At 43.5% G+C, this 19,902-nt stretch overlaps 1 protein-coding gene across 1 annotated transcript in view; it reads left to right on the top strand.

Moving 5' to 3' along the window:
- Positions 1–19,902, top strand: part of arsg (arylsulfatase G) — a 72,660-nt gene that overhangs the window by 49,443 nt on the left and 3,315 nt on the right. The window contains exons 9-11 of the mRNA XM_033044331.1: positions 2,174–2,282; positions 7,473–7,593; positions 14,504–14,594. Of these exons, the coding sequence (XP_032900222.1) occupies positions 2,174–2,282; positions 7,473–7,593; positions 14,504–14,594 (321 nt within the window). The remainder of the gene's footprint in view (positions 1–2,173; positions 2,283–7,472; positions 7,594–14,503; positions 14,595–19,902) is intronic.

Here is a 19,902-nt window from a genome sequence, read left to right as displayed (position 1 = left end):
TTCTCGTCCTCTCGAAATAAATGATAGCATTGCTTTTGCCTTCCTTCCCACCGATTCGATCCAGTACCAGCACTCCCAAGTCTCTTTGCACCTCTGATTTCTGAATTCTTTCCCCATTTAGAAAATAGTCTACACCTTTATTCCTACTACCAAAATGCATGGCTGCACATAATTCTACACTGTATTCTATCTGCCACAATAGACAATAGGCAATAGGTGCAGGAGTAGGTAATTCGGCCCTTCGAGCCAGCATTGCCATTCAATGTGACCATGGCTGATCATCCCCAATCAGTACCCCTTTCCTGCCTTCTCCCCATATCCCCTGACCCCGCTATTTTTAAGAGCCCTATCTAGCTCTCTCTTAAAAGCATCCAGAGAACCTGTCTCCACTGCCCTCTGAGGCAGAGAATTCCACAGACTCACCAGTCTCTGTGAGAAAAAGTGTTTCCTCGTCTCCGTTCTAAATGGCCTACTCCTTATTCTTAAACTGTGGCCCCTGGTTCTGGACTCCCCCAACATCGGGAACATGTTTCCTTCCTGTAGCATGTCCAAACCCTTAACAATCATATATGTTTCAATGAGATTCCCTCTCATCCTTCTAAACTCCAGAGTGTACAAGCCCAGCTGCTCCATTCTCTCAGCAGATCACAATCCCGCCATCACGGGAATTAACCTTGTAAACCTGCGCTGCACTCCCTCAATAGCAAGAATGTCCTTCCACCAAAACTGGTGCTGTGCCAGGAGCTCCATCAGACTGCATAGAGCAGCAACAAAGGATGCTTGAGATGCTGGGAGATGTCCCAACTACATTCCATTGTTCCTTCATAGCCACTGAGTCTTAAGTCCTGGAATTCCCTACCCAACAACACTATAACACTGTAAACAATTCAAAAAAAGTAACTAAGCACTACTTTTTCAAGGGCAATTAGGAATGAGTCATGATTTCTGTTGGAAAACACACACCCAAAAATGTACTTAACATAATCCACCCTGTCAATTGTTCAGAACATCTTGAAAACTGAGCTAAATTATTGAATTACCTTTGTACCAGGGATTGCCATACTGGTTTGTGGAATAATTCCTTTTAATTTAACCCTTGGAATCTGCTTATTGCCGCTTTAAATCTACTCTGCAAAATCTTCTAGGTCAGTTGGGTGATTACTCCATAAAACCGGGAACTGTAGTATGTTTAGCATCAGCTATCCCGACAATGATTTAATTTTTGTCACTTGTTGGCATCTTATTCAACACGATACGATATGATACGATAGAACTTTATTTATCTCAGGAGGGAAATTGGTCTGCCAACCATCATAAAACACAACAAGATACATGAAACATGAAATTAAAGTGGCGGGTGAAAAATCCATGAATGGGAATATGCAAAGATTGGGGGAAGGGTCAGTCTATCCCACGACAGAAGGGGAGGGAGTTGTACAGTTTGATACCCACAGGGGAAAAGGATCTCCTGTGGCATTCTGTGCTGCATCTTGGTGGAACCAGTCTGTTACTGAAGGTGCTCCTCAAGTTAACCAGTGTGTCATGGAGGAGGTGAGCTGTATTGTCCAAGATGCTGCGCAGTTTGTGGAGCATCCTCCCCTCCAAGATCATCTCCAGTGAATCCAACTCCGCACCCAGGATGGAGCAAGAAGCAAGAAAACCACCAAACAACACCGGTTTAATTGTTACCAAATTTCTCGAGCCTTCAAACTAATGCTGGATGTGCTTAAGTCTAAACTATCCCATTGGTTATACCAAGCAAAATGTTACATTGTAAATTATTGCTTTCACAGTGTTCGCCCAATGGGAGATGTAGGTCTTGTTATTACATGATGTGATAGGGGTTTGCATGAGAAACACTCCTTGTTAATTACAGCGAATACAGTTGCTCAGCTGAACTTTTTTGGTGTGGGTGGGAGAGAAAATACTCAGTTTTCAATGCACAATCTGGGTAAATTTGCAAGTTAAGAAGTTTATTATTAATCTATAGAAACAAGGAACAGCAGATGCTGATTCACCAAGGAAAGACAAAAAAGCTGGAGTAACTCAGCAAGTCAGGCAGCATCTCTGGGGAACATGGATAGCTGACGTTTTGGGTCTGGACACTTCTTCAGACTATTATTAATCCGTTGACTGCGATATTGCATAATTCAATTATAATGATTCGACTCAGGTGGCAGTTCAGCCAAAAGAACTACGTGGGAAGGTGGCCATCGAACTCCAGCTGTAGCGTATTGGCCAGGCAAAATCCCAGCCAACACAACAAGCAGCTTACTGCTAAGGTAGGAGAATGATGAAATAATTTGAGTTTGCTGCACTGACATGCTACAGAATCAGGTTAGCCAAAATAATTTTCAAAACAAACGCCATTCACTTTGTTGTTGTATTAGTGACCTTTATAGGTTATCTTCCTCCTCGAGAAATGATAACTGTAGACATAGTGTGGCAATTGAAGAATGTCCCGAATTATTCTTCGATATGTATATAATATGTTGAGTGTCAACAGTTATTATCAAGAGCAACTGCTTGAACTTAGGCAAGCGCCAGTGGTTTCACAAGAGAGGAGAAAGCTGGCAAAGATATCAAAACACATGCTTGTTTGTAATCACTCCCATATAACCATATAACAATTACTGCACGGAAACAGTCCATCTCGGCCCTACAAGTCCGTGCCAAACAATTATTTTCCCCTAGTCGGGAACGACAGATGGCACAATGGGCTAAGTGTTCGGCTGGCAACCGGAAGGTAGCTGGTTCGAATCCCGCTTGGAGTGCATACTGTCGTTGTGTCCTTGGGCAAGACACTTCACCCACCTTTGCCTGTGTGTGTCCTTGGGCAAGACACTTCACCCACCTTTGCCTGTGTGTGTGGATGTAATTATGCGAAGCACTTTGGGGTCAATGCAAGTTGACTAAAAATGTGCTATATAAATAAAAGAAAAAAAAAAAGTCCCATCTACCTGCACTCAGACCATAACCCTCCATTCCGTTCCCATCCATATACCTATCCAATTTATTTTTAAATGATAAAATCGAACCTGCCTCCACCACTTCTACTGGAAGCTCATTCCACACAGCTACCACTCTCTGAGTAAAGAAGTTCCCCCTCATGTTACCCCTAAACTTCTGTCCCTTAATTCTGAATTAATGTCCTCTTGGTTGTATCTTCCCTACTCTCAATGGGAAAAGCTTGTCCACGTCAACTCTGTCTATCCCTCTCATCATTTTAAAGACCTCTATCAAGTCCCCCCTTAACCTTCTGCGCTCCAGAGAATAAAGACCTAACTTATTCAACCTTTCTCTGTAACTTAGTTGCTGAAACCCAGGCAACATTCTAGTAAATCTCCTCTGTACTCTCTCTATTTTGTTGACATCCTTCCTATAATTGGGCGACCAAAATTGTACACCATACTCCAGAATTGGTCTCACCAATGCCTTGTACAATTTTAACATTACATCCCAACTTCTATACTCAATGCTCTGATTTATAAAGGCTAGCATACCAAAAGCTTTCTTTACCACCCTATCTACATGAGATTCCACCTTCAGGGAACTATGCACAGTCATTCCTAGATCCATCTGTTCAACTGCATTCCTCAATTCGCTACCATTTACCATGTACGTCCTATTTTGATTTGTCCTGCCAAGATGTAGCACCTCACACTTATCAGCATTAAACTCCATCTGCCATCTTTCAGCCCATTCTTCCAAATGGCCTAAATCTCTCTGTAGACTTTGGAAATCTACTTCATTATCCACAACACCACCTATCTTAGTATCATCTGCATACTTACTAATCCAATTTACCACACCTTCATCCAGATCATTGATGTACATGACAAACAACAGTGGACCCAACACAGATCCCTGAGGCACCCCACTAGTCACCTGACTCCAACCTGACAAACAGCCATCCACCATTACTCTCTGGCGTCTCCCATTCAGCCACTGTTGAATCCATCTTGCTACTCCTGCATTTATACCCAACAATTGAACCTTCTTAACCAACCTTCCATGAGGAACCTTGTCAAAGGCCTTACTAAAGTCCATATAGACAACATCCACTGCTTTACCCTCATCAATTTCCCTAGTAACCTCTTAAAAAAATTCAAGAAGATTAGTCAAACATGACCTTCCAGGCACAAATCCATGTTGACTGTTCCTAATCAGACCTTGTTTATCCAGATGCTTATATATATTATCTCTAAGTATCTTTTCCATTAATTTGCCCACCACTGAAGTCAAACTAACCGGTCTATAATTGCTAGGCTTACTCTTAGAACCCTTTTTAAACAATGGAACAACATGCGCAGTACGCCAATCCTCGGGCACTGTTCCCGTTTCTAATGACATTTGAAATATTTCTGTCATAGCCCCTGCTAATTCTACATTAACTTCCCTCAATGTCCTAGGGAATATCCTGTCAGGACCTGGAGACTTATCCACTTTTATATTTTTCAAAAGTGTCAGTACTTCTTTTTCTTTGAATCTCATAGTATCCATAGCTACTCTACTTGTTTCCATTACCTCACATAATTCAATATCCTTCTCCTTGGTGAATACCGAAGAAAATAAATTGTTCAATATCTCCCCCATCTCTTTTGGCTCTGCAGATAGCTGTCCACTCTGTCTCTCTAATGGACCAATTTTATCTCTCGTTATCCTTTTGCTATTAATATAGCTGTAGAAACCCTTTGGATTTACTTTCACCTTACTTGCCAAAGCAACCTCATATCTTCTTTTAGCTTTTCTAATTTATTTCATAAGATTCTTTTTACATTCTTTATATTCCTCAAGCACCTCATTCACTCCATGCTGCCTATAATTATTGTAGATCTCTCTCTTTTTCCGAACCAAGTGTCCAATTTCATTTGAAAACCATGGCTCTTTCCAATTTTTACTATTTCCTTTCAACCGAACAGGGACATAAAGATTCGGTACCCTTAAAATTTCCCTTTTAAATGTCCTCCATTTCTCTTCTACATCTTTCCCATAAAACAAAATGTCCCAATTCACTCCTTTTAAATCCCTTCGCATCTCATCAAAGTTAGCCTTTCTCCAATCAAAAATCTCAACCCTAGGTCCAGTTCTGACCCTCTCCATAATTATATTGAAACTAATGGTATTGTGATCACTGGACCCGAAGTGCTCCTCAACGCATACCTCCGCCACCTGACCTGTCTCATTTCCTAACAGGAGGTCCAGAGGTACCTACTCTAGTAGGTACCTCTATGTAATGCTGCAAAAAACTATCCTGCACACATTTTACAAACTCCAAACCATCCAGCCCATTTACAGAATGTGTTTCCCAGTCTATGTGTGGACAATTGAAATCTCCCACAATCACTACCTTGTGCTCATTACTAATATCTGCTGTCTCCTTACATATTTGCTCTTCCAATTCTCGCTCCCCATTTGGCGGTCTATAATACACCCCTATAAGTGTTGCTACACCTTTCCCACTTCTCAGTTCCACCCAAATAGCCTCCCTAGACGAGCCCTCCAATCTATCCTGCCAGAGCACTGCTGTAATATCTTCCCTGACAAGCAATGCAATACCTCCACCTCTTGCCCCTCCAATTCTATCACACCTGAAGCAACGAAATCCTGGAATATTTAGTTTCCAATCACAGCCCTCCTGCAACCATGTTTCACTGATCGCCACAACATCATACTTCCAGGTATCAATCCAGGCTCTAAGCTCATCCACCTTTCTTACAATGCTCCTAGCATTACAATATGCACATTTAAGAAACCCACTGCCTCTTATTCTCTGTTTATTTTCTTTTTCTTCTTTCTCCCCTAGATTTTGGGTCTGAGTGCTTCCCTTCTCTGCCTCCTGCCTCACACTCTGTCTACTAGCTTTCTCTATTTGAGTCCCTCCACCCAACCATTCTAGTTTAAAGTCTCCCCAGTAGCCTTTGCAAATCTCCCCGCCAGGATATTGGTCCCCCTCGGGTTCAAGTGCAACCCCTCCTGTACAGGTCACACCTTCCCCAAAAGAAGTCCCAATGATCCAGAAACTTGAATCCCTGTCCAGTGCATCAGTCCTTCAGCCACGCATTTGTCCTCCACCTCGCTCCATTCCTACTCTCACTGTCGCGTGGCACAGGCAGTAATTCTGAGATTGTTACTTTTTTGGTCCGTTTCCTTAACTCTCCTCCCAACTCCCTATATTCTCCCTTCAGGACCTCTTCTCTTTTTTTACCTATGTAATTGGTACCTATATGTACCACGACCTCAGGCTCCTCTCCCTCTGATTTCAGGATATCTTGGACACGTTGAGATACATCCGAAACCCTGGCACCAGGGAGGCAGACTACCATCCGGGTCTCCCGACTGCGTCCACAGAATCGCCTATCCCACCCCCTAAAGAGTTCCCAATCACTATTGCCCTCCTCTTTTTTTCCCTACCTTTCTGAGCAACAGGGCAGGTCTCTGTGCCGGAGGCCCGGCTGCTGTCGCTACCCCCGGGCAGGCTGTCCCCCCCAACCGTACTCAAACAGGAGTACTTATTTTCAAGGTGTACAGACACTGGGGTACTCACTCGTCCCTGCCTCTGCCCCTTGCCCTTCCTAAGCGTGACCCACATGTCTGTCTCCCGTGGTTTTGGAGTGACCACCTCCCTATAACTCCTCTCTATGACCTCCTCACTCTCCCTGACCAGACAGAGGTCATCGAGCTGCTGCTCCAGGTTCCTAATACGGTCCCTTAGGAGCCCCATCTCGATGCACCTGGTGCAGATGTGGTCGTCTGTAAGGCTGTCAGATTCCTTGATCTCCCACATCTGACATCCAGAACAGCAAACTGCCCTGGCACTCATACTCCCTCTTACCTAGGACACAATACAAAACAAACTGCCACAATACAATCAGCAGGGATCTGACTCCCAATCAGCTGCTCCCTCTTGTCAGCTTCCACCAATCAGCGGCTTCCTCAAGCACACTTGTTTTGAAGTGCGAATTGAACTTGGAACGTTGCAGATATCCTCCCTCCGCGACCTCTCCAACGGCTCTCGGGCCTCTGTAAGCAACAAGCCCCGCGCTCGGGTTTTATCCCTACCGCTCGGGTGTAGCTCCTCCCTCGGCAACCTCTCCAACGGCTCTCGGGCCTCTGTCCCGAATATCTGTTTAGTTTTTGGATTATTTACGTCAGAGTTCTCTGAAATCTGAACTCTCCTTTACATTTGTATTTGTCCACCAACTCACTCAAGATTCATTCATGCTGTAGAGATAAAGTTGGATCCAAGAGATCCAACTTTTATCTCTTGGGTCATACAGTAATTCAAATACTTTCTTGATTAAAGGTTCGATTCAACACAGAGACTTTTCCAAACACAAAATACTTATTACTATCATCAAAGACATCACTATCTCAGTAAAAATGATTTTACAAAATTATCATTGAAATTCTGTGGTCTATGACCTTACTCAAATCTAATGTTTCTTTCTAAAATTATCTCATTTTTACAGCACGTTAGATATATTTTCTACCCTGATTTCGCTAGCAGGAGCAAACCTGCCTCCAAACAGACGCTATGACAGTTTGGATATAACAAAGGTGTTGTTTGGCCAGTCCCACAGTGGACACAAGGTAACATTTATTATTTTAATATAAACCAGAAAGAAGGCAAATGAAGAGATCTTCATCACAACCAAAAACATTTCATATTAAATGTATTATTTTTGCATTGTCATTCTGTATACAAATAGAGCAATATATTTACATAAATGATCACACTAAATTATGAATGTCCAATTGATCAGTTTTTTGGGGGGGCATTTCGACCACCCTCCTGGCCTTACAAATAATGTGATGTAATCTTTTGCATCTATAAGCCATAGACAAGACTCTCAAACCCTGAACTTATTACTCAAACTGTAAACTCTTTCAGTAACTTAACATTCCATACTTTTTCACAGTTCAGCAGCTTGAAAATCTAATTTTCCACATTTGGTCTCTTTATTAGAATATCTAGATGGAAAAATTCTCTGGTAGCCAACATTTATCACTTTTAGAGAATACCAACAACTTGTACTTAATTTTGTACATTTGATTCTAAAAGTCCGTAGCCTCCTTTTGCTCTGGTATTTTATTTAATTCTTCACATGTTTAAATTATAATGTTTTATTCTTAATTGTTTACTGTATATTGTGTTGTTACTTGTGAGCAAAGCACCGAGGCAAATTCCTTGTATGTATACATACTTGGCTAATAAAATTTATTCAATTCAATTCAGTTCAATTCACTCTTCCAGTCCAGATTGAGGGTCCCAACCCGAAACTGTTCATTTCTCTACACAGATGCTGCTTGACTCACTGAGGTCCTCCAGCAGATTATTTGCTGCCGTCGATTTCTTTCCCCTTTATGTTTACTTTTGTTGCATTACTTTACCGTTGCATTTCAAGTTTGGGAGGCAGAGAGAAAATGTCAGCTGCTTGTTGTGAATTTCTTCTGATATCCATTGGCAATGACCTGGGATCTCAGGCAGGAATGCATTGGAAAATTGACATTTGCAGCTTTGATCTTGTTGCTGATTAGTAATGGCTGAATATCAGGCTTGTAGCAGCAACACAGTTGATGGCAGCATGTCTTTCCCAAAGTGCAGATCAAACCTCAAAATTAAACCAAGTTCTGGTTTTCTGTATTGAATCCACAGTTCATAACACTTCTTCTTTATGTAACGCATACCATGTTTTACTCATTTATGCAATTGTCCACAGGTTTTTATTTATGACCCTTTTCCTTTTGCTATCTTTTTCTTCTTTGGCATTCCCAAAGAGTCAAGGGCAACTTGCTTTTGTTCTGGTTTTATCCCTGACAAGGTCATTGTAGGAAGTGTAGATGCTTCCATAGATAAGGCAGGAGGCGCTTTATGGAGCATGTGGGATGTTAGTTTGTTTGGTGAGACCCTCGTTCTCTTACTTATGCAAAGATCTTGTGTACTTCTGGTACATTGACTTGAATGTTCTCAATACCATTCCAAAGGCTCTTTCTTTGCATTGATCAGCCAGAGTTCCTGAGAGTCAGTAGCAATGTTGTATTTTTTTAAGAAATGCCTTGAATACATCCATGAATCTCTACCTCTGTGCATCTATGCAATACATTCCATTGGCGGAGCTTGAAAAGCAGTGCCCACTTTAGGAGTCTGGACCTTCCCGAGGTAACTGGCCACTTCCACTGCAGTATTTCCATGAACATTTCACTTCTGTTGTGATGGTAGATATGTGGCTGGTAACAGCCCTCTCTAACCAAACAAAGTGGCCAAACTTCACTTGTGGATTCCCAGTGCAATGCCATAATGAATTTTCCAACCGAATAAGAAGGACAATTATCAGTTTGTTATTTCTTTAGACTTTAGTTTTACTTTAGACACACCACATAGAAACAGGCCCTTTAATCTACTGAGTCCACGTAAATTATCGATCATTCGCTTACATTAATTCAGTTATCTCACTTTCACATCCGCTCCCTACACACTAGGGGCAATTGACAGAGGCCAATTACACTGCAAACATGTATGACTTTGGGATGTGCAAAGCAACTGGAGCACCCAGAGTAAATCCATGCGGTCACAGGGAGAATGTGCCAACTGCACACAGACAGCATCTGAGTTCAGGATCGTACCCGGATCTCTTGCGCAGTGAGGCAGCAGCTATGCCAGCTGCGCCACTGTACCGCTAAACATTTAGGGTTATTTCCTGAAGGTTTAGGTTTATTGCTGTCACATATACTGAGGTACAGTGAAAAGCTTTGTTTTGCATGCGACCCAATCAAATCAAATAATACTATGCATAAATACAATCAAGCCAAACTCAAGTGCAATAGGTACAGTGAAGGGAAAAATCTAGTGTGTAAAATATAGTTCTCAGCATTGGAGTGTAATAGTTCCCGAGACAAAGTCTCATGTCCTCAGTGAGGTAGGTTGGATAATCGGGCTGTCCCCTAGCTTATGGAAGAACTGTTCAGAAGCTTGATAATGGAGGGGAAGAAACCGTTCCTGAGTCTTGAGGTGCGCGCTTTCAAGCTGTATCCTTTGCCTAACAGGAGCAGGGAGAAGAAGGAATGACTGGATTTGAACAAGTCTTTGATAATATTGGCTGCATTTTTACGAGGCATCGTGAAGTGTAGATGGAGTCAATGGTGGGGAGAATGGTCTGTGTTATGGACTGGGCTATATCGACAACTCTCTGCAGTTTCTTATAGTCTTGGGTAGAGCTGAACCCAAACTGAGCTGTGATGCAGCTGGACAGGAGGCTTTCTATTTAACCATTACATTAACAGTCCCCTTTAAATGCATTTTAGCAGTAAGATATATTCCACATGCTCCTTGGAGTCAGTGAACCACTCAGTAAACAGACCTTGTAGGTTGGTTAACTTTGCATCCAGAAATGATGACCATGCAAGATAGAACTGCTTGTCCTTATTACTGCTGCTTGGTGGTGAACATATGATCTAAAGCTTAGAGATCACAAATACAACAAGGACAACAGCAACTTCAGATATAATTATATTTAGATTTATAATAATATGAACTGCGGGCATTGCACCCAGCTTGACAGCTGTCAAAACTGTCAAAATTCTTCAACAGTATGATTGTTACTGGCACTCATAAGCATTGGCAAATTTTCATGAAATTACAATAATATTGTTAAAATGTAAATTACATTTGGGTGGTGGGTATATGGAATGAGCTGCCAGAGGAGTTAGTTGAGGTATAACATAATTTAAAAGATATTTGGACATGTACATGGATAGGAAAGGTTTTGAGGTATATGGGCCAAACGTGAACACTAGTGTTGATGACACATATTGGTCGGCGTGGGCAAGATGGGCCAAAGGGCCAGTTTCTATGCTATATGACTATGACTTTAAAAATCTAATATTAAATCTTTAAGACTATAGAATATTTAATATTAACCATTGTTAAATTAATTAAGTAAACAACTAAAGTTTTGTGGATGCAAAAGTTAGATAACAAAAAGCTAACGTGAATGGGTGATCGATGGTCAGCGTACACTCGGTGGGCCGGAAGAGCTGATTCCATGTTGTATTTCTAAACTGAACTTTCTGACTGTAGGTGGTTCATCCCACTCTTTAATGTCCCTCACAGCCAGTTAGCTTCTGCCCAAGATTCAGGAGGGTGGTCCAGAATTGTTGTCTGATAACAAAATCTCAAGAGGATTGAGTGATCATTCATATAATCTTGTTTATGTCAATTTTGCCATTCAACATTAGCTCTAGTTTAATTTAGTTTAGTTCGGAGATACAGCGTGGAAACAGGTCCTTCGGTCCACCGAGTCCACGCTAGCCAGTGATCCCCGCAAATTAACACTATCCTACACACACAAGGGACAATTTACAATTATACCAAGCCAAACAACCTACAAACCTGTACGTCTTTGGAGTGAGGGAAGAAACCGGAGTTCCGGAGAAAACCCATGCAGGTCACGGGAGAAAGTACGAACTCCATACAGACAGCACCTATAGTCAAGATCAAACCCGGGTCTCTGGCACTGTAAGGCAGCATCTCTACCGCTGCGCCACCGTGCCGCTCACAGATTGAATGCTTTGACCTCTGTAGTCATGAAGACACTCGAAAGGCTTGTGCTGGCCAAGCTGAAAAATATCACAAACCCCCTGCTGGACCCTCTGCTGTTTGCATATCGGGCCAATAGATCTGTGGATGACGCAGTCAACCTGGACCTGCACTTCATCCTACAGCACCTAGACCACTAGGGGACCTATGCGTGGATCCTGTTTGTTGATTTTAGCTCTGCATTCAACACCATTGTGCCAGAGCTACTACACTCCAAACTTTCCGAGTGACTATGCCTGAACCCCTCTGTCGGTGGATCACCAGCTTCCTGACAGACAGAAAGCAGCATGTAAGGCTGGGAAAGCACATCTCGGACCTGCAAATGCTCAGCATAGGAGCACGCAAGGCTGCTTACTCTCTCCTCTCCTTTACTCTCTCTACACCAATGACTGCACCTCCACAGACACCTCTGTCAAGCTTCTCAAGTTTGCAGACGACACAACCCTGATTGGACTGATCCAGGATGGGGAGGAATCTGCCTACAGACAGGAAGTGTCACAGCTGGCGTCCTGGTGCCGTCGCAACAACCTAGAGCTCAATGTTCTTAAGACAGTGGTATTGATTGTAGACTTTAGGAGAGCTCGCCCTCCCCTCACCCCACTCACCATCAACAACACCACAGTCACATCTGTGGAGTCTTTTAAGTTCCTGGGAACCATCATCTCCAAGGACCTTGAGTGGGGGGCTACCATCGACTCCACAGTCAAAAAGGCACAACAGAGGATGTCCTTCCTATGGCAGCTGAGGAAGCACAATCTGCCACAGGCAATGAGGGTTCAATTCTACACGGCCATCGTAGAGTCTGTTCTCACCTTCTCCATCATGGTCTGGTTTGGCTCAGCCACCAAGCATGACACCTGGAGCCTGCAGCGAATCGTCCGATCAGCAGAGAAGGTTATTGGCTGCAACCTTCCCTCCATTGATGAACGGTACACTGCAAGGGCCAGGAAGCGAGCGGGCAAGATCATCCCTGACCCCTCTCACCCTGGCCACAAACTCTTTGAATCACTTCCCTCTGGAAAGCGATTCCGGACTGTCAAAGCTGCCACAGCCAGACATAAAAACAGTTTTTATCCACGAGTAGTTGCTCTACTCAACAGCCAAAAATCTGTAGTCTCCTTTTGATCTGGTATTTTGTTGGTTCACATGCTTGATCAATGGTGTTTTATTATTAATGTTTTATTATTATTAATGTTTAGTGTTTTCTGAGTCATTCGTAACTGACACTGTATGTCATGTTGTTACTTGTGGGCGGAGCACCAAGGCAAATTCATTGTATGAGAATACTTGGTCAATAAACTTATTTACTTACTCGCTGGAGTTTAGAAGAATGAGGGGGATCTCATATAGAATAATAAAAGGCTTGGATAGAGCGGATGTGGAGAGTATGTTTCCACTAGTGGGAGAGTCTAGGATTAGAGGTCATAGCTTCCGAATTAAAGAACGTTCTTTTGGAAGGAGATGAGGAATTTCTTTATTTCTAAAATGTCTTTTTTTTTTTAGTCAGAGGGTGATGAATCTGTGAAATTCTTTGCCACAGAAGGCTGTGGAGGCCCAGTCAGTGGATATTTTTAAGGCAGAGATAGATAGATTCTTGATTAGTACAGGTGTCAGAGGTTGTGGGGAGAAGGCAAGAGAATGGGGTTAGGAGGGAGAGATAGATCTGTCATGATTGAATGGCGGAGTAGACGATGGGCCGAATGGCCTAATTCTACTCCTGTTCCTTACGACCTTATGACTTAGGCCGACTTATTTGATGTTCTTCACCAGAAACTGCTTTGCATCCATCCATCCACCTAAAATAATTAAACAGGGGCGAAGCAAAAATAGTTCTGTGTTGAAAGGCACATCATGGAAGCAGGTCTATCCCATTGATATTTCAGGAAGCTATTATTGAATCTGATTTTGCTTGTTTTTCTTGGGAAGTACATTGCATGTGAAGATAGCCCTCCCAGTTCTGATTATGACGATGTCCCCTATTTATAGCGATAACACATAAAATGTCCTACTATATTGGTCAACTATATTGTCATTATTTTAAATGATTATAGCTACTAAATATAAAGCTACTGGATCCACTAAACTAAAACATGCAGTTTTTACATCTGCAGTGCTAGCTGTGGATAATGCATTCCAGGAATTGAGCATTTCATAAATCTCTTCACTGCCTAGTTTTTATTATCTGCCTCCAAACTGCCCTTGGAGCTGCTTGCTATAACTTAGAACCGTGGCAATGTTTAGAAAACTGTTAGCTTGCTGTACTAGAATGCAAAGCGCTGGATTAATAATTCAGGGTCAGAAATTTGAATCTATAGAATTTTTAAAAAAGTTGAATAAATCCAGATCAAGAAGCTTTTATCAGTTATGGCAATTGCTAGATTGTCATAAAATACCATCTGTTCCACAAATGTAACTACGTGGACTGGCCTTTTTATGACCCTATATGCACAGCGATATGATTGACTTTTAACTTCCTTCTGAAATTGTCTTGCAAGCTTCTTAGCCAAAGAGGAATTTACAATGGGTGAATATGCTCCCTTGCAAGCTACACCCACAAAATCCCATAATTTATTACACAAACAAAAATAATATATCATAAAAAAACATTCTGAATGAGGAAACTGACACTGGGGAATTTGGTAGGGACTGAAAGATGAACCCGCAGGGAGGATTTACGGAAATTGTATCGGAAGATGCGATGGTTTGGTGGAATAGCAGTAAGATGAGGACAGAGACACTAAGGAGACCAAACTGAACTGATCAAACTGAAATCAATATTATTGTTGTTCTCTTTGTTAGTCCTGGTGCTGTAATAGATAGCTGCAGCACCACATTTCATCTGCTAAGTAACTGGAAGTATAAGTGGGCGATAAAACTATAACCTGACTCTTCTTGGTGTTCCAGGCCCTCTTCCATCCAAATAGTGGAGCAGCTGGAGAATTTGGGGACCTGAAGACTATCCGTCTAAAGCAGTACAAGGCTTTCTACCTGACAGGTGAAGAGAATGAACCTAGCGTGATTGATTCTTTACTATCATGTGAATTGGTACAGTGAGATTGTTTGTATATAGCATGGAGTGCACTAAGTTACAAAAGTAGTCAATGTAGTCCCTTCTTCCCTCCTGCCCCCTCTCCCGCTCTCCCCTCCTTTGTTCTTGGCGCGCCCCCCCCCCCCCCCACGCCGGGTGCCTTTTTGTTCTCGGCGGTGCGTCCTCCACTCTCCGATGGCCCTCCACTCTCACCGACAATCCCTACTTCCTCGCCAACGCTTCCTCACTCTGCCGGCGGCCAAGTCCACCCAGTCCCAGTTGGCTCCGCTCCTCGGTGGCCAGGCCCGGTTTCAGCCGGGACACAGTTTGTGTTGAGGGATCCATCGCAACATTGACTTTAGATTGTGGCAAGGGACAGAAAAATCTTTACATATATCACCATAGTACATGAGCCAAGCAAATGTGCTAATTATAGCCAAAGTCATAGAAAGGCTTGGTCATAAATAACAATCTTTTAATTTTACCACATATATCGGTGATATATATTTTTAGAGGCTTTTATTTTCTCTTCAGAGAGAAGATAGGAGTTGTAATTTGTTCATTGTTATATATTTAAGTACAAAGTGATTCATGCAATTAAAAAAAACCTCAACCTACAGCATTGAGGTGCAGGGATGCTTGAAGTACAGACTCACACAGGTACTGGGCTTTCTGATTATTACAATTAATCAATGGAAATATGTAATATAGGAAGCTCGTGGAGTTACTGTATATTTGTCTAGATTTCCAAGAAGCTTCATGGCCTGAAATCTGTACATTTTTGGCTGCCATGAGCAATGCTGGCAGGGCCATATTTTGCTGGTCATCATTAATTGTCCTTGAGTTGACAAAGAACTCCCATATGCTGGCAGTTCCAAGATGTACCAATGAAAGACCAAGACCAGCAATATATTTCCAAGTCAGTTCAGAGGGAATCATGTATTTGATGGGTCTCTATTGCATACACCACCCTTGTCATTGGTGGCGGAAGTTCCAGATTTGGGAGGTGGCATTGGAGTACCTGGGCAAGGCACTGCATGGCATTTTGTAACTGATGTACATTGTAGCCACTGTATATCACCGATGGAGCAAATTAAAGTTTAGGGTGGTTGATTGGGTACTAATCAAGTGGGTTATTCTGGATGATGTAAAATTTCTTGAGAATTGTTGACAATCCAGCCATCCATGCAAGTGGAGAACATTCCATTAGGCTCCTGACTTTGCCTTATGGGTGAGGAAATGTTCTTGGGATGTCTAAGTGAGTACTCATCGTAGGATATCCAACCTCTGATCTGCTCCTGTATTAATATGGCTGGTCCAGTTGAGTTTATGGCCCAGGGTATTGACAGTGGGGGACTTGGCATAGCTAGTTGAACCCTCACTTGTTGAACATGATCATTGCTCGGCACTTCTGTGGTGCAAAACCTACTTGCCACTTCTCAGTCCATGCCTGAATGAATCTAGGCCTTCAAGCATGGACTTGTTCTGAGTCTTTCAATCGTTGTGCCTGCTTCATTTGCTGAGGAGGTATGAATGTACTTGAACATCAAACATTCCCACTTCTGGCCCCAAAGGTGATCATTGATGAAGCAGCTGAAGATGGTTGGATGTAAAATACTGCTGTGATGGAACTTCCATAATGATATTCTCCCATTTGCTCTGTTAGTGGGTGTCATACAATGACCATTATAGTCAGCGATCGTAGGTGGCAATCAGGATATGTAGCTTGACTCTATGGCTTTGGTTGTTGAGTCGATGTCCAATTGCAGACTTGGTGCTGGGCAAACTGCAGAATGCCACCCTGTATCTGCGACATTAGCCAGTTGGAATAGACACCACTCACCTGTTCCCTGTGTTCTTCCTGAGAAATATTACTCACCCTGTCTATAATTCCATTTATTGTTGATTCATTTGGCTTGAATATTGTAACTTCCTTAACGAATACTTTGGCCAATTCTTCCCAACATCACTGAATGTGTCAGACTCTTTAAATCTAAATGTTGCCACCCTCTGTTTCTTCCATTTCAACCGTTTTCCACATTTTTAATTATTTCAGAATAAAAAAACAATTCCCTCAAACCCTCTTTTTGAAAGGTGGGGTCTGATGTAATCAACTGGCCAAGTATTCCACAGATCCTTATTTACATTTTACCAGACTCTTACTGAACTTCAAGCAGAGGCTGCCCAGGCTTACAGCCAGCATGGAGAAGAAGCTTTAACTCCAGCTCAACTCTGCCTGTCCCGCTGGGTTAACTGACAGCCCTGGACTGAAAGGACACCGGCCCGGAACAGTGGCGGCCCAGGCTTACAGCTAGCGCAGAGAAGAAGCACTAACTCCACTGCTGTGGGCCAGTATCCCATCAGTCCAGGGCTGTCAGCTGCCCCCTGACAGGGATGGGACACTCGGGAGGGGACGGGGACGGTCCAGCAGCAATTCAACAGCGCTTGCAGCACCAGAGACCCGAGTTCAATCCTGACTACGGATGAAACGCAGGTCTGTATACATGCAGCAGCACAGCTGCCGAGAATGTTTATCACAAGTTAGCTATGAACTGGGCATGCGCAATCGGAATACCTAACTCGCTTACTGGCAGGAAACCTGGCACTCATTAGCATTTTGCAAGACAAATACAAGGCAATGGATAATTCCATGAAGGACCAGGTTTGGACAGCTGGAGGCAGCCCGGGATTGGCAAATGCTGGTGGATGTGGACCAGCGGCTTACAGTTCCATCAGAGATAGCCATCACCAACTTGAGGCCTGATCTTGTCCTCTGGTCGAACTCTCAGCGCATGGTGTATCTTGTGGAGCTCAAGTTCCTTGGGAGGACACTGTGCAGGAAGCCTTCGAAAGAAAGAAACTGCGATATACAGAACTTGCAGCGGTGGCAGAACAGCGGGGCTGGAGATCTAAGATCTGCCTAGTAGAAGTTGGATGTCAAGGATTCGTGGCAACATCAACCGTAAGACTGATGAAGGACCTCTGGATCAGCGGACAAGCCCTACCCCAGGCCATCAAAGAAACATCACGGGTGGCAGAGCGGAGTAGCCAGTGGCTCTGGCTGAAGAGGAAAGACCCCATTTGGTCTCCCAAATAACCGACTAGACAGATGCAGAGGGGGGTGTTTCTGGGATGCCGGAATGCACCACTGAGCCTACTGGAGACGTCAATCAATCAATCAATTGCATATAAAGTGCAAGTAAAATGAATTTGCCAGCAGCGGTACAATGAGCGGTCGTGGGTCCAATCAGCGAAACGTGGATGAAAGTAGGGGCCCACTTGATAACACCAATGACGTGTCTGCCTAGCCTTTCTCAACATCGGAGGAGCATAGGTGAGTGCATAAGGCTCCCATCACCACCGGGAGCAAGTTGACATTTGGCACTTTGGATTTTTAACATCTCGTCCTGTGTATTTGGAAACATGTGATTACATCATAACAAGCTTCCCCGAAAGAACTCAAAACCAGTAATTCAAAAGTCTTCAGAGTATGCGTGTCCTGTTTGGGAGAGATCATCCCATGCCAAGAAATTAGACCCAGCGTTGAATAACACCTGCCGCTCAATCACTGGCTGCTTGAAGCCCACCAACATAAACAACCTGCACCTCCTCGCTGGCATTGCCCCTGCTGATGTGAGACGGGAAGTCGCCAGCCGAGTAGAGATGACCAAGGCCACCAGTGATGAACGCCACCTCCTCTACGGACGTGTACCCCCGGCCCAACGGCTGAAGTCCAGGAGAAGCTTTCTCAGCCATGTCTAGCCCCTAATAACATCACGGGAAGAAACCAGACTCCAACTATGGACAAAAAGGCTTGAGGACGACCCCCCTCCTACTGACATGGGTATCCCTCCTTCTGAAGCCCTCCCTCCGGGCTCAGAAGCACCATGGGTCCAGTGGAAGACGCTCAACCGCCTGAGAACAGGAACAGGGCGATCAAAAGCTGCCATGGCCAGATGGGGCTATGAAACTGACCAAACCACCTGTGAATGTGGAGAAGAGGACCATACAATGCAGCACTGCCTTGTCTGCCCCCTACTACCCAACCAGTGCAGTTCAAAGGATCTTGCAGTGTTCAATAAAAACGCAAAGGACTGTGTAAAGGAATGGGAAACTGTCATATAGTCAACCAGCTTCAAAGACACGAAAAGAAGAAGAAGCAATACCTTTTAGCCTTTTGTACATCATTGTTATGGTTATCTCCCAAAATACCAATTTTAAATTTGCAAATCAACTAAACACTAATCATTAACTTACTGAAATCCCAATTTCTCTCTGATATATTGGCATCACATCCAGAAAAGACACGTTCACAGTTCTCACTGGTATGCCATCGCCACCGGGTGGTGCCTGTAATGGCCGCCGCGCCAACAGTCTGTCTCGTCCCTTCCCTGTTATTATTGTTTAAAGTATGTCTTGAATGTATGTTTTAATATTTCTTGGTATGTTTCATGTGGGGGGTGGAGGGGGGGGGGGGGGGTGATCGGGGGAAACTTTTTTCTGCCACTTACCTCGACAGAGATGCAATTTTTCTCCATGTCGCATCTCTGTCCCCACTACAGTCTAACAACGTGGAATGGTGTGGCCTTTCCTGGCGACCGGCCCTGAGCTTCAAGCCGCGAGTGCGGCACGAACTTACCATCTTGGAGCGGGCGATCCTTTGCCAAGGATCGCCAGCGAAAGTGCTCCGACCGCGGGCCCTGTGGACTTTAACACCGTGAAGTAGCGATCTCCGGTAAGAAGAGGCCGAATCGGGAGCTCCATGCCGTGGAGCGTTCCGATCCATCCTGACGGCGGAGTTTCGATCATCCTGACGCGAGGGCTTGAACATCGGACCGTCGGCTGCAGCAAACTGCGGAGGGTTCAAAGGCCCCGACGATGGGTGAACAAAGGAGGAAGATAACTGATCTTTATTGCCTTCCATCACAGTGAGGAATGTTGATCCTACAGTGGTGGATGTTTATGTTGAATTTTATTTTATGTGACTGTGTGTATTGTTGCTTTTCACTTAGAATGGCTGCATGGTAACTCAAATTTCACTGTACCTTAATTGGTTAAGTGACAATAAACTGAACTTGAACTTCCTTTAAATTACCTTCACTTTGTTAGCCTTATTTTCTATCATACTTCTCCAGCGTGTAAGGTTCATAGGCTAACCATATTACAAACTTGCTTAGTTTTCTTACATTTTTGGGGAATTGCTATAGCAGACTCCAACTAATGCAGTGCTTTCCCTTTGACTTCAATTTTATACAATGCCGTGATGCCAGATTTG

Source organism: Amblyraja radiata, chromosome 26, assembly GCF_010909765.2.
Source record: "Amblyraja radiata isolate CabotCenter1 chromosome 26, sAmbRad1.1.pri, whole genome shotgun sequence".
NCBI lineage: Eukaryota > Metazoa > Chordata > Chondrichthyes > Rajiformes > Rajidae > Amblyraja > Amblyraja radiata.
Note: the sequence above shows the minus strand (reverse complement) of the source record. Positions and strands in the feature narration are given on the sequence as shown.